The sequence below is a fragment of the Protomyctophum parallelum genome, assembly GCF_964188405.1.
Source record: "Protomyctophum parallelum genome assembly, chromosome: 15".
Taxonomy (NCBI): Eukaryota; Metazoa; Chordata; class Actinopteri; order Myctophiformes; family Myctophidae; genus Protomyctophum; species Protomyctophum parallelum.
This window is the reverse complement of record NC_139710.1, coordinates 8,359,469-8,374,548: the sequence shown is the minus strand read 5'-3', so window position 1 is coordinate 8,374,548 and position 15,080 is coordinate 8,359,469. Positions and strand designations below refer to the sequence as shown.

General features: G+C 39.4%; 1 protein-coding gene across 1 annotated transcript in view; it reads left to right on the top strand.

The window, feature by feature from the left end:
* LOC310872578 (solute carrier family 12 member 2) overlaps nucleotides 1-14,722 on the top strand; it is a 30,031-nt gene extending 15,309 nt beyond the window's left edge. The window contains exons 14-26 of the mRNA XM_083784564.1: nucleotides 2,690-2,845; nucleotides 3,225-3,324; nucleotides 3,798-3,909; nucleotides 4,016-4,156; nucleotides 4,306-4,412; nucleotides 5,303-5,382; nucleotides 5,853-5,984; nucleotides 6,267-6,380; nucleotides 7,076-7,187; nucleotides 7,692-7,778; nucleotides 10,795-10,930; nucleotides 13,079-13,146; nucleotides 13,287-14,722. Coding sequence (XP_083640690.1) covers nucleotides 2,690-2,845; nucleotides 3,225-3,324; nucleotides 3,798-3,909; nucleotides 4,016-4,156; nucleotides 4,306-4,412; nucleotides 5,303-5,382; nucleotides 5,853-5,984; nucleotides 6,267-6,380; nucleotides 7,076-7,187; nucleotides 7,692-7,778; nucleotides 10,795-10,930; nucleotides 13,079-13,146; nucleotides 13,287-13,422 — 1,481 coding nt within the window. The 3' untranslated portion in view covers nucleotides 13,423-14,722. The remainder of the gene's footprint in view (nucleotides 1-2,689; nucleotides 2,846-3,224; nucleotides 3,325-3,797; nucleotides 3,910-4,015; nucleotides 4,157-4,305; nucleotides 4,413-5,302; nucleotides 5,383-5,852; nucleotides 5,985-6,266; nucleotides 6,381-7,075; nucleotides 7,188-7,691; nucleotides 7,779-10,794; nucleotides 10,931-13,078; nucleotides 13,147-13,286) is intronic.
* Nucleotides 14,723-15,080: the final 358 nt, after the last annotated feature.

The following is a 15,080-nucleotide window of genomic DNA, read 5'->3' as shown; positions in this document are numbered from 1 at the left end:
CTCCCCCTGGCCAGCCGGAGTGCCTGGTGGAAGGGAAAGGAGCTGGTCGGAATAAGCACGTAGCTTAGGTGGTCTTTACACGAGAATGGTGTTCATAGAAAACGGCAAAATAAAGTATCGTTTGCTGACGAGAACGGTGTTTTCAGGAGGTGAAAACGCAACAAAGTGAAACCACCTTCCAGAGTGGAAATCTTTGAGAATGCCGTTTTATCCCTTCTCCATGTAAAAAGGCAAAACAGTGAATCCGCAAAACTTATGACATCATGGCTCACGTTGGCTCACAGCGCATATGTTTATTACATTGATGCAGAGCCATATATGATATAATGGAGTTCCTGAACAAGCCTCCCTCCTCGCCTACAAAGCGCTGCTCATCAGCGATGGTGAATGTAAAACCATGATGTAAATAAAATGCCTGCAGCAGCGTTTATGTAGCCTAATGTATTATAAAATATATATCCAACCCGTGGCGCGCTCTGCCTGCATGCTCTGGGCTGTCTGTCACCCCAGGCGAAAAATAAATATATTTATTCCATACTTAAGTACACTTTTAGCACAGAAAGTATGTTAAATGTATACTTGTAGTGTCTCTAATCATATTAATAGTACATTTTTGCTAAATATAATATAAGTGAACATAAATTAATTTGTGATTTAGCACATTTGTGATAAGTGTACTAAATGAGAAATATATTTCAAATAGTATGAAAGTATGCTTTTCATGAGTGCATTAATTTTATGTTTACTTTTGTCTAACTTAAATACATATAATCACAAATACATTTGTGATTATTATATTTTAAGTACTTTATCAATATATTCACAACAAGTTCTCCTGAACATGCATTTATTGTAAGATGTACTTTAATTATAATAATTAAAAATCTATTGGTGATTATTATATTTTAAGTCCATTAGCAATATATTTATAGCAAGTTCTCCTGAACATGCATTTATTGTAAGATGTACTTTAATATAATAATTAAAAATACATTTGTGATTATTATATTTTAAGTCCATTAGCAATATATTCATAGCAAGTTCTCCTGAACATGCATTTATTGTAAGATGTACTTTAATATAATAATTAAAAATACATTTGTGATTATTATATTTTAAGTCCATTAGCAATATATTCATAGCGAGTTCTCCTGAACATGCATTTATTGTAAGATGTACTTTAATATAATAATTAAAAATATATTTGTAGATTGTATTTTTTAAATGCACTCTTAGCATATTTTAAGTAAATATATTTGTAGATTGTATTTTTAATACATTATAAATACAATACAAGTATAAACTTTCAGTATATTAAGTTTAAGTACATTAAGTACTAATGTGCTATAAATACTGGCAGGTGAAATGGGAGTGGCTAGAGGAAGTCCATTTCCCAGCATACACTGGGGCGCCAAGGACCGTGTGTTATTGTTCTTATTTGTGTTATTATTTGAATATTAGAATGTATACTGGAGTTATGTTATGGGTAATTGTGTTTAGGGTTTTGTTGTGGAGTTATTTGGTGATTTATGTTGTTTTATGTGATTTGTTAGTAAAACCATGAATCTAAATGTCTGTTGGTTTGATCAGTCCCTCTCCCCTTTTCCCATTCATATGTATAGTAACATGGTTGCTCCAATTAAGAGTTATATATGCAAATATATGCAAATGTATACTTTTCCGAAGTATATATATAATATATATATATACTTTGGAAAAGTATAAATTTGCATATATATTATATATAATGCTTAAAATTTATTTGGAGTATAAAAGTCATTAATTTGAAGTATATGTACTATCAAATATATTTTAAGCACATGAGTTTGTAATGTTATTATATTAACACATTGGTAGTATATTTTAAATGTATTTATTTATATACTATACAAATACACTATAAATATAATATAAGTATGCTTTTCACTCATCGGAAAAAGTATACTTGGGATACTGGAAGTATATTTTCAATTTAACACTATTGTTTTGTCAGAAAAGGGTTAAAAAGTATAGAAAAAATATATTTAAGATATGTTTAAGTAGATCTGATAGTGTATTCGAGATAACAAAGTATATTTTAAGCACATTAGTTCATAATGTTATTCTATTAACACATTGGTAGTATATTTTAAATGCATTTATTTAATACTTGATATACACTCGATATATTCGAAAATACACTATAAATATAATCTAAGTATGCTTTTCAAAAGTATACTTGGAATACTGGAAGTATATTTTCAATTTAACACTATTTTTTTGGTCACAAAAGGGTTAAAAAGTATAGAAAAAATATATTTAAGATATGTTTTAGCACATCTTAAGTGCAACTTAAGTATAAAAAGTACAACTTAAGTAGTTTCAAAATAGCACAATTTAAATTCAAATAGTTTCAAGTACAAATAAGTACATTTAGTATACTTTAAAAAAGTATACTAAATATATTTCTTTTTCGCCTGGGACCTCAATGCGAAAGCAGGCAGCGAGCGACAGCCTATTGGTACTCTAAACATCGGGACACAGAGACATAGTCACATAGGTTGGGACATAGGGACAAAGCTGTTCCTTGGAGTGGTTGCACCACTCAAAAAAAAGGTCAAGTACAGACACTCAAAAGATTTGAGTACTGTACTGTATTTGTTACTGTCCCCCACTGAACTGCATATTGTCTACTGTTCTTTCACCACAGGGTGGCGACCTAGCTTCAAGTATTACAACAAGTGGGTGTCATTGGCCGGGGCTGTCCTGTGCTGTGTGACGATGTTTGTGATTACCTGGTGGGCAGCTCTGGTCACCATGCTCATTGTCCTGGCTCTGTACATCTATGTTGGCTACAAGAAACCTGGTAAACACCTCTCCACAGTCAGTGCCCCACACGCACGCACGCACCCACCCACGCACGCACCCACCCACCCACCCACGCACACACACACACGCACCCACCCACCCACCCACCCACCCACCCACGCACACACACACACGCACCCACCCACCCACGCACGCACGCACGCACTCCTATAAGACATTTTTCTGCATACCAGCAAATAGGTAGCACACAGGTTGCAAACATATATATACATAACGTATTTGCTACCTGTTGTGTGTCCTTCTACTTATATTCTGTTCTGTCTAACCCAGAGTCTGTAGCATAGTGCACATGTGAACTGGGATTATCCATCATATTGAATTGAAATGTGTTATTGTATTGTTTTTTTGTATCACAGATGTGAACTGGGGTTCATCTACTCAAGCCCTGATCTATAACCAGGCTCTGACCCACTGTCTGCACCTCACTGGAGTAGAGGACCATATTAAAAACTTCAGGTATGGTTTAATTCTAATTCCCAAGTTTTATTATGTTTGCTCACCCAGCCAATTCCTGTCAGTGTCTGAGTTGAACAACATAACATAATGACAATGATTATCTCAAAAAGAAACTAAAACTAACATACCGGTAATTGTTTATCTAACCAAAGGGTTCCTATCCTGTCATGCTACATTATGGTGCATTTATATAGCACCTTTAAAATGTGCATTACATTCACCCATACACAACCACACACATGGTGGAGGAAACCATGCAAGGCACCAGCCTACGCATCAGGATTAGTTAGGAGTTAAGTGTCTCAAGGACACTCCGACACTAACCCAGGTGGAACAGAGGATCGAACCAATTCAATTCAAACCAGGAACCTTCCGTTCCCAAGCAGATGCTTTATCTCCTGAGCCACTGCCTCCCAGTGCGCCCACAGATTGTGATAACTATTTGTCTCTATCTTTTCGTCACTGTCTTTCAGACCCCAGTGTTTGGTGATGACAGGCTATCCTAACTCCCGCCCTGCGCTGCTTCACCTTGTTCACTCCTTCACCAAGAACATTGCTCTCATGGTCTGTGGCCACATCAGGACTGTACGTATTTGCTCATTCACACACGCACGCAGTACATCGGCTATAGCCGAGTTTATTCGTGTATGTTTCAGATGCCGTAAGTCATCTTGCTGGTACCGTTTCTCAGGTGTCCCGTAGGCCCAACTTTAAGGAGTTGGCTCAGGACCATGCTCGTTGTCAGCGCTGGCTCCATAAGAAAAGCATCAAAGCTTTCTATACTCCGGTCTTCTCAGACAACCTGAGGCACGGAGCTCAGGTCCTCTTACAGGTAACTCTCATCTCTTCAATCAGTGCATCCTTGTCTGTGCTGTTCTCATTTGTTAAGAGTTAAGGATGTGATCGGTTAGTATGCTGTTAAGAATATGATCTTTTGCTATAAGTAACAGTTAATATGAAGCTGATGCGGTGTTCCCCCAGGCATCAGGTCTGGGTCGTCTGAAGCCTAACACCCTGGTGATGGGCTTTAAAAACAACTGGAGCGATGGAGAGATGAGAGACGTAGAGATTTATGTCAACTGTATACAGTAAGGATATGATATACTATAATATACATGCTATGTGTGGTCGAGATATACATTAACACCATAAACAACAACATCTATTCCATTTTAATAAAATGTAGTTTCATTATAGTGCCAAATCACAACAAGTTGTCTCACAGACAGTTGTCCTTTCATATTACTGTATAGAGCAGCCAGAAACCCGACATTCTCCCACTATCAGCAAGCATTTTTGCAACGGCTGCAACAAAATCGCCAAGGACGACTTTGACGATGATTATTATAGTTTTCAAATCTCACCATCTTGTGTAAAAACACCAGGAAACGCGGAATTGGTGTCCCCCCCCCCCCCCCCCCCCGCGCTGTGTTCGTGTGTCTAAAGAAGAAAAAACGCCTGGCAAGAGGAGAACAGGGGACATTTGACAAAACATTTTTGTTTGTTGGCTGTGTTGTGCCCCCCTCCCCCGCATCAAACAAAAATATTTTGTCAAACCATGTGACTTCCATTGGAAATGCATTGGGGCGGCCATTAAACACGGACAAGACACAAGAAAAATGTTGCATGTTGCAACAGTGTGAGTGAGGCCTAAAGGCTTCAGGGTGGGCTGAAATGTGCCTTTGACCATGTTTTTTCCGCAACCGTACTGTATGTAAACACACAGTCTAATCACATCTCATGCCTGACATTTGGTGTAAAACTGAAGATTGGGTTGAATGATGTTGGTATCTAATCTCTTGGATAATACTTTAAATGAGCAATTTATTTGCAACACTGGGAACTCACATTATGTATGTATGTTTGAAATAGGCATCGCAGTGTGCATTTCCTATGCTTTCTTTCAAGATGAAACGCATATAGAGGACGATGTTGAATAGAAATCATTTTTGACTTGTCTGTAATGTGTGTGTTCCAGTGATGCATTTGACTTGCAGTTTGGAGTGGTCATTCTCAGGCTACAGGAGGGACTCGACATCTCCCATATCCAGGGACCAGGTACACATTCCCCATAGAACTGACTGGACATTTCACAGACAACAAGAAATCTATATGCAGTGGTATAAAGTAACTAAGTGCTGTACTTAAGGTATTTCTTTACTTTACTCGAAGATTTTTAATACAATTGAAAACTTGTGAAATGGTACATTCTGCATAATGAGTACTTTCTACTCTTGGTACTTTTAGTACATTTTCATACCAATACCTTTGTACTTTTACTCAAGTAAATGTTGAATGACATACCTGTATTTCTACTATAGATACTTTTACTTTGAAGTGAAATGTGTATTTTTCCCACCACTGTGTATATGTGAGATATTTAAATCCCAGGCCTATCATCATTATTTGTATTATTATATTATTATTATTATTTTCTGCGAACAAAATGATATGGTGAACTAAATATTCTGTATAAGTCAATGTCTGTCTCTCTCTCTCTCTCTCTCTGTTTATGCCTGTTTTTCCAGAGGAGCTATTGTTGTCCCATGAGAAGCCAGCACAGGAGGTGGTGGTGACTGTTAACCTACCTAAGGAGTCAGACACCGATTCCTGTCTCTCGAAAAACACAAGCAACCAAAGCAGCCCGCTGATAATGAAAGGTGCGAGAAACTAAACAGGAAAATATAGGGCAGGGGTGGGCAACTTTGACGATGGAGAGGGCCACAATAGTTCCGCATTCACTAGATTGGGCCCAGTGCATATTACTATCATGGCAAAAATTGCAGATCTACAAGCTCAAAAGTGATCAGAATACACATGCTTTTACTTACCGTACATACATTTTGTCTTATATTACCGCTGTGATCGCAGGCACAAGCTGCAGACGAGTGCAGTTGAGTGTATCGTTAAACTAACTACAGTTCATGGTTTGTCTCCAACAGAGATCAAGTCCCCGCTGAGTCTGACAGACCAGCGCATGTTAGAGAGCAGCCAGCAGTTTAAAAAGAGACAGGGAAAAGGCACCATCGATGTCTGGTGGCTGTTTGATGACGGAGGTAAATACTGAAGCATGTGTCAACATTTTCACAACTGTATATTTATTTTGTTTTGAAGGGGTACTGCTGCATACTGTATATTATCCCTTGCTGAATACATGGCGTCTACAGTATATACTGTAACACACCGTTTCCAAACAGTGGGTCATGACCCATTTGTGGGTCACGATCACATTGTTATGGGTCCCCTTAGTTGTCGTTTCCTACATTTTGTTTTCAATTATTATTCAAAACCTTTTCAAAAATAATTTCCCCAAAAAGCAAAAAAGAAAATCATTTTCAAAAACAAATTCAATTATTATTTTTCCAGTAATTTCATGAAGAAATCAAAGAAAAGGCCCGGGCGGCTAGTGTAGTGGTCCGGGCAACTAGGCTGCCAAGCCAGCCTGACGGCGTGTCGCGGGTTCGATCCAGACAACCTTTGCCGCGTGTCTGTCACCCCCCCCCCCATCTCTCTCCCCTTCTCCTGCCACCATACAGAAAAAGCCCAGGCAGAAAGAGCCCAAAACAATATAAAAAAAAAAGAAAATCTAAGAAAAACCATGACAACAAATGGAAAAACAAACAAACAAATGCTTGTAGCCTTATCTACAAGCTCGCAACGTGGCGTGACACGTTGTGAGCTTGTAGATCTGCTATTTCCACTAAGTTTGGGTCGCGGGGAGACATCACATTATCTCACTGGAATGTTCTAGGCCTGACACTTCTAATTCCATACCTGCTGACCAATAAGAAGAAGTGGGGCGACTGCAGGATCCGTGTGTTCGTTGGTGGAAAGATCAACCGAATTGATCATGACCGCCGCGCGTGAGTTACCAGTTTCATGGTTATGAACTCTTTCGGTCTTACTATGATCAATAATCTTGAATGTCGTACTGTACAACCAGAGGTACTGAGTACTAGAGAAGAACAGAGAACAGGCTGACAGATGCCCCAAAATATGACATATTTAGATTTAAGTGTTTAATAAATATTAAGTAAATATTTAGAGGTACAGTTTGTGTTCTCAAATTTTAAGTAGTATACCCCTAGGCTAATTGAGCTGTCCCACCAAAATTGATGTTGGTTAAATTTACTCTATAACGTAAAGTAGCCTACGGTAGTGACGCTTTCATAGTATATGTCATATTGTCATGTCATTTTTGAGTGGTGCAACTACTCCAGGGAACTGCAATGTCTGTGACCCGTGTTGGTTAACCTATGTGTTGGTTAATGAGCGCTTTTGGTTATCTATCATTAAATACCTTAATATGAACAGATGTGTGACACTTTGGTTGAGAGTCTATTCATTATATTTCTCCGTTTAACTAGGATGGCCTATCTGCTGAGCCGCTTCAGGATCGACTATTCCGACATCAACGTTCTGGGAGACATCAACACCAAACCCAAGAAACACAAGTACATGTTTATTTATGCTCCATGGCACATTGGTTTCGCTTGCCAAAAATAATTTTCAAGTTAACAATGCAAAAATCGGATGGATACGTGTAGTAATGAGGCACTACCATCTGCCAGTAGGAAAATACAATGTATGTTATGGATTTGATGTGAGATATAATTATGCATTACACTCAGGACTACATTATTATGTAAGGGGGGGGGGGGGGGGGGGGGTGAGTAAGAATGTTCAACCACTAATTATTTCTGCTACACTCGATAGTTTCAGCAAAGACCTACAAACTCTATACTTTTAACTGTGAACCTACAAGCCTCTCAGTACAGGAAAACACACTGTAAAATGCTCCGTTCTATTTTAGTAAAAACTGTTGCATAATCTTTCACTCACCAACTTGTCCAGTGATAAGATCAGACCCGAAGGTCCGTATGAAGAAATAAACGAATCATCTCGTAGAAAGAGTTTTCACTGAAGCTAATACAGGCGTCAAGCAATAATACAAAAAATACATGAAAAGGCAGAAGAGAGTATTCAATATCATGTGCCCGGCACAATATCCCCTGACAGTTATTCAACCAAGATACAGCCTTGCCAAGAATTCTTGATTGAATGTTAAATCGGTCAATATTTCTCAATTGTTGCGTCCTGCACGGTCTATGAGATTACATAAGCTTCGGCTTCAGCCCTTTTCTTTTTGGTCAATTGTATGTAATAATGCTGGGATAAACCATGACTGAGACAAATAAACTAAACTAAAAACTAAACTAAACTAGACAAAATATCCCCAGAAAGGTATTTAACCAAAAGACGGGCTTGCCAGAATCTTTGTTTAGATTCTAAATCTAGAAAATATCCATCATTGCCATGCAATGGGCTACCTAAGATAATGTGACCGAGCAATCGGTAATGCTAAGAGCAGACAGAATTGAAAGTTTATTTAACTAGATTATGGAAATGCCAAGATTCTAGCCAAATACAGCAAAATTCAATATCGCTCCCCGCAACTTCGCTGCAGTCAGGTCACCAAGAGGAACTAATTGGAGAGAGCTAGGCTATGTCCGTCGTCCGGCTAAAGGGGACAAACAATTATACAGCAGCATTTCAATGTTGACTACAATCTGACAAACCAAATAAATATGGGATTGCGTCCCTTAATGGTTAAAACATTTCAGCTGACAATCCTTTTTCCTAAAGATAAATATTCAGCTGATGCTTAAGCAAATTATATCAGTGTTTTCTGGGGAAGCTTTCAACAATTCGCAACATATTTAAATAAAAATACTACATTCAAGTCATTTATGTTGGGATATGGGCCAACATTTCAATAACGGTGCATCCCTAGTGTTGGAATAAAGAGGCATAGCTTTTTTTTCCAACTTCAGTGTTTATAAGCCATTTTTCAGAATGGACAGAATTATTATAATTATTTATTACAGAATAAGATCATATCGACATTTGTTATATCATTTATCGGCCATAAGAGCAATTAATTACATTGGATATCGGCCGAAATGTCTCATCGGTACATCCCTAGTACTCACTAAACATGCTTTATTAGTTCAGTGCAATGATGTTCTACATCATGTCTGCAGTAAACTGACCTTTAAGGAGCTGATTGAGCCATACAGGTGTTCTACATCATGTCTCCAGTAAACTGACATTTAAGGAGCTGATTGAGCCATACAGGTGTTCTACATCATGTCTCCAGTAAACTGACCTTTAAGGAGCTGATTGAGCCATACAGGTGTTCTACATCATGTCTCCAGTAAACTGACCTTTAAGGAGCTGATTGAGCCATACAGGTGTTCTACATCATGTCTCCATTAAACTGACCTTTAAGGAGCTGATTGAGCCATACAGGTGTTCTCCATCATGTCTCCATTAAACTGACATTTAAGGAGCTGATTGAGCCATACAGGTGTTCTCCATCATGTCTCCAGTAAACTGACCTTTAAGGAGCTGATTGAGCCATACAGGTGTTCTACATCATGTCTCCAGTAAACTGACCTTTAAGGAGCTGATTGAGCCATACAGGTGTTCTACATCATGTCTCCAGTAAACTGACCTTTAAGGAGCTGATTGAGCCATACAGGCTGATGTTCTACATCATCATGTCTCCAGTAAACTTAGCCCTAGAACGGCTCTTGTTGTTACATACAGTATGTACAGTATTTCACATACAGAGCCATAGATGGCTTGCACCGGGTCCTGGTCGATTTGAAAATGTGCGGCATAAATGTGATAAATGCTCCGTTTGTACTCACCCATTAAATTATTCCAAAGACGTGGAGTGAAAAATGGTCCTCTAGTTTTATATCCATGTGAAAGTTCTGGCACAAAACGCGTATTTAGTGAATTATCTCCACTTTTTCAAGAGATGCACACGGACGCCTTTCTCTCCGGCGAGGGGGGGCACGGAAATATCGATGAACCGATTTTAGATACTTCCTGTTGTTTACCAAAGACGTCATCACAAATTGACCAAGGAAACACAAAAGTTTGGGTCACACAATTGGCAGGTGCTTTGCGATAGGTGCTGGGTAATTAATCACACCACCTGCCAATTGTGTGACCGCAAACTTTTGTGTTTCTCCGGTCAATTGGTGATGACGTCTTCGGTAAACAACAGGAAGTATCTAAAATCGGTTCATCGATATTTCCGTGCCCCTCTCGCCGGAGAGAAAGGCGTCCGTGTGCATCTCTTGAAAAAGTGGAGATAATTCACTAAATACGCGTTTTGTGCCAGAACTTTCACATGGATATAAAACTAGAGGACCATTTTTCACTCCACGTCTTTGGAATAATTTAATGGGTGAGTACAAACGGAGCATTTATCACATTTAGGCCGCACATGTTAAAGTTCTACCACAAATCAAGGAGGGTGTACTATGGCTCTGTATGTGAAATACTGTACATACTGTATGTAACAACAAGAGCCGTTCTAGGGCTACAGTAAACTGACATTTAAGGAGCTGATTGAGCCATACAGGCTGATGTTCTACATCATCATGTCTCCAGTAAACTGACCTTTAAGGAGCTGATTGAGCCATACAGGCTGAAGGAAGATGACATGGAGCAGGAAGCAGCAGAGAGACTGAAAGCCATGGAGCCATGGAGGATCACTGACAATGAGTTGGAATTGTACAAAGCTAAGGTAAAACATTCTGCTATATCTTTGCTTCATTGGCTTAAATAATACTCAATCGTACAATGGTGTCACATGACAAGAAAATAATAGCAGATCTACAAGATCTATGAGCTTGTCGACTGGCTATTCTTCTGTATACTCAGCATGAAACAATGTCGTGTGATGGATTAGAAATCTGGCTAAAGTTTGGTTCACAGTTTCCATGGCTTGCCATCTCCCACAGAGGTGTATTTCAACATAAATAAAAAATAAGAATGATAAAATAAAATATGGTAAATATAACTAATATAGAAGAGCAGAAGGGAAAATAATTACAAAATGGCGGGACCAAGAAAAAAGACAATAAGAACAATATTTACAAATAAGACTGACGAGCTGAGTTGTCAGTACCGGAATTTGAACACACAACCTTGTGGTCCGAAGGCAAGAGCTCTACTGACTGAGCTACACGGAGACAATCAGTAACATCATTCAGTGTTTGGGTAAGAAGTGTGTGTCCTCATTTTGGGCATGTCATTATCCATTTCTACAGTGTTCGATGGTCACGTTCTCACGTACAAACTTCTCTTCAACTGGAATTTCAGATAATGGTCCATACATTGTGTGTAGAACGTTTCACGCAAATTGCTCAAAAAAAACCAGGCAGAAAATCAGGTATAACCATTCTTCAAAGAGCTCAAAATGGGGGCGGAGCTTACTTTTCAAAGTGACAGATGTGTTCCCCCATGAGTCAAGGAACATGTGGAAACAAGTGTCGTGAACTTTGGCCAAACGAGGCATGAGTTATGCCTGTTCAAAGGTTTCATTTTCAAAAGATTGCTATAGCGCCCCCCTTTGGCCAATTGGAGTAAGACTGGTTTCAGTGCTATTTGGCATGACCCTCTACCATACCGTAAAATGTCATATGACGCTGCATGTATTTATTAGGGGCAGAAGAAGAATTTTCACAAAACAGTAATTTTCATTGGCTCATTGTCTGTATAGGTCCAAAGTTCACGTGTAGACGTTTTTGTGCATTCTGGGAGGAGATACATTGAACTGTTTTTCATATAATTCAAAATGATCTAAAGGTCATAGGTCAAAAGTCAGAACACGAAAGTTGTTCGGCATATGTGTATCAAAGTGTCACGTGGCACATAAATACAGACAGATATTTACATTTCATAGCACAATTCTGGAGATATAAGGCAGCCACTGGTAATTAACAACAACAGGATCTGTCGAGGTGACTCTGTAACTGACGGTGTAGTGGTAGCCTTAGCCTACTACAAATGGAACCAAAGGACCCTTTTATAACAATAAACTCTGATGGTGTAACCGAGGCTCTAAATCAAGAGCCTGATATGGTCTGGGAATTACAGCCGAGAGGTCCCACCTTAGTTTAGTAGTAAGGGATAGAAATGGGAGCTCTTAAGGCAGGTGGGGTTCAATAGTCAAAGGTGAGTATAAGTCACAACTAAAGTTCCAAGCTTAATTCTACCCGTAAACCTGCTAGGCGTTATATTTATAATGTCGTGATCCCCTCTGACACCACGGTTGTGATGTCGGAGCGACACTTCGTTCCTTCGTAACAGATGGAAATACAAATGGACTGTTATGGGTCCATTTGGTTGTATTTGTGCACTCTCAGGTAGCACATTCTCCAAGCCATTATATGTCGCACCTCACATACAGCTGTCGGTTGTATTGGCTTGGCAGGTACAAAGAACATCTCTCATGTGTCAAAATTGCGGGGGTCCTTGGATCGGCGGGTCCAAGGTCCACCCACCTCCGCACCTGCGGAGGTGGGTGCAGGGGTCCGCGGTAGTCTGCGTGGGGGTCCAAATGTGTTACCGTTAAATCAGCCGGTGTGCTCCGGTGTGCTCTGCTTTGCTGCACTGAGGCATCATGGCATCACCGCTCGAAATCGACCATTTCGACTATGGCATTAAAAGTGTGTGGTTGCGTCCCTCCCTCTATGGGTTGCGTAGAAAGGCAGCCAATCAGAACTACAGAACTATGCGTCAGTATGACGTAAGTTTTCATGGGTATTCATAGACCAGTGCTTTTCAAACTACTGGTAAGAAATGTCCATTGCAATTTGCAACCAACCATTGTTTCTGGTTGACCACTAAAACTGTCTCTTTACACATGATCCTCCTTGGGAATCTTCAGTCCAATCGTCAGATCAGACTGAACGAGCTGTTGAAGGAACATTCCGCCACTGCCAAACTCATCGTTATGTAAGGCTCTTGCTTTCAACTTTATCAAAACATTTTAATACTATAAGAACTCAAGTAAAGAAAGTTATTACTATGACTCACTTAATATATATTTTTGTATTTTCTGCTCTGTCTGTCTGTCTACCCACCCACCCATAAAGGAGTATGCCATTGGCCAGGAAGGGAACTGTGTCTAGCGCCCTCTACATGTGTTGGCTGGAAACACTATCAAAGGACCTGCCTCCAATGCTACTGGTCAGAGGCAACCATCAGAGTGTCCTCACGTTCTACTCCTAACATACTGTACATGTACGGGAGTGTATGCAGAAACAACCTACTTACTAGTATGGTATATTATGTAGTGTGTGTATGTATACAGTTGGAGAGAACAAAACAGCCCATTTTAATTATTATTATATATTTCTTTTTTTATTATTTAATCAGACAGTTTTCAGGAATGACCCAAATTCACTGTACTTCAAACACATAAACTCCCTTTTTAGACAGCAAGAACGAGCAGGCTCATTGTGGAAAATCTAACATTCTTGTGTTCTCTGAACAGTGAAGAGAGTAGAATGTACACGCTCCATTTTCGTCGCCGCCGTTACCCGCGACGCAGCCCGCCAGTCAGCCGACACCGCTATTTGCGCCTAGAGTGGTCATGGGCGTGTTGGCACGCTTTCCCCTAAATTGCTATTTTGGTCACGCACATTTTGGGAAGGCGCATAGTGGAGTTTAAAAGCACCCGTAACCTGAGTTGTGACTCAGCACAAGTGAGACTTCAAGGCAAGCAACGCATCGCTCTTCCATGGGAGTCTGGGAGACCGTAAGGCTATGAAGCAATAGCACTGGGCATAAACGGGCAACAGATAAAGGCAAGGCAATAGCATGTGGCACAGTGATTGGTTTAATTATTGTAACGCCCAAACCACACCTATGCATAATGTAACAGGCGACAGAGGTGTTTTAGGGATTTAGACAGGTAACCAAAATACCAACTTCAGCGGGGGGAACACCCCTTCCCCACTGCTAAATCCCCAAATACTGCATTTAGAAAGCTCGAACAAAAATGGATCCTCGAGTGTTCAAAACTGATATAGTCATTCAGTCTTTTAAGATGTGTAAAAAAGCCTATTACTTTGTCTTATATGACTGTGTCGTAACGGATCGGCAAGGCACATAATTTACAGTGCCATAAGTGTCAGTTGATAGCTGATGAAGTGTCACTGTGTCAGTTTCAGGCTACATCCGAGATCTTTGAAACCCCGTGATCCTTATACCAGGCTACTAGGCTTTGGTACATCCCTCTACCGGAACTCATTTTGAAGTCAGTTCTTGTCGCACACTTATTTGATGTCTTCTGTTGTTTGTTTCACCTTTATTTTGTTACTGCTAGTTTTTTTTTAATCTATTTTATCCCTGCTCTTTTATTCTGTGAAGAACTATGAAAAAGGGCTTTGAAAAGTTCTATGAAAATAAATAATGTATAATAAAAATAATAATTATTATTATTATTATTATTATTGAGAGTTGGGAAACCCACACACTGTCAAACATAAAAAATGGTAATCCAAATGTATAAGAGATATAATATATATATATATATATATATATATATATATATATATATATATATATATATATAATTTCACTAGCTGAGATTTAAATGACTAGAGTGGTTGGTGCCCATTGGGCACTGGCCTACTTGGAACATATATGGAGATCTTTGTCAGGCATGCCCAAATATGGAGTCTATGCAGACGTCAGAATGATGTCAGAATAGGCCAGCTCCATACTATATGGACCAGGGCCAGAGGCCTTTTTGGGGGGGTATGGATTGGTTGGTATGGATTGCATGTGTCGATTTTGAAGTCGGTTGGGCAAATAGTTCTTGAGTTATGTGTATTACAACCGTACACACGCACGTACGCACACACACACACACAGAGACGTGG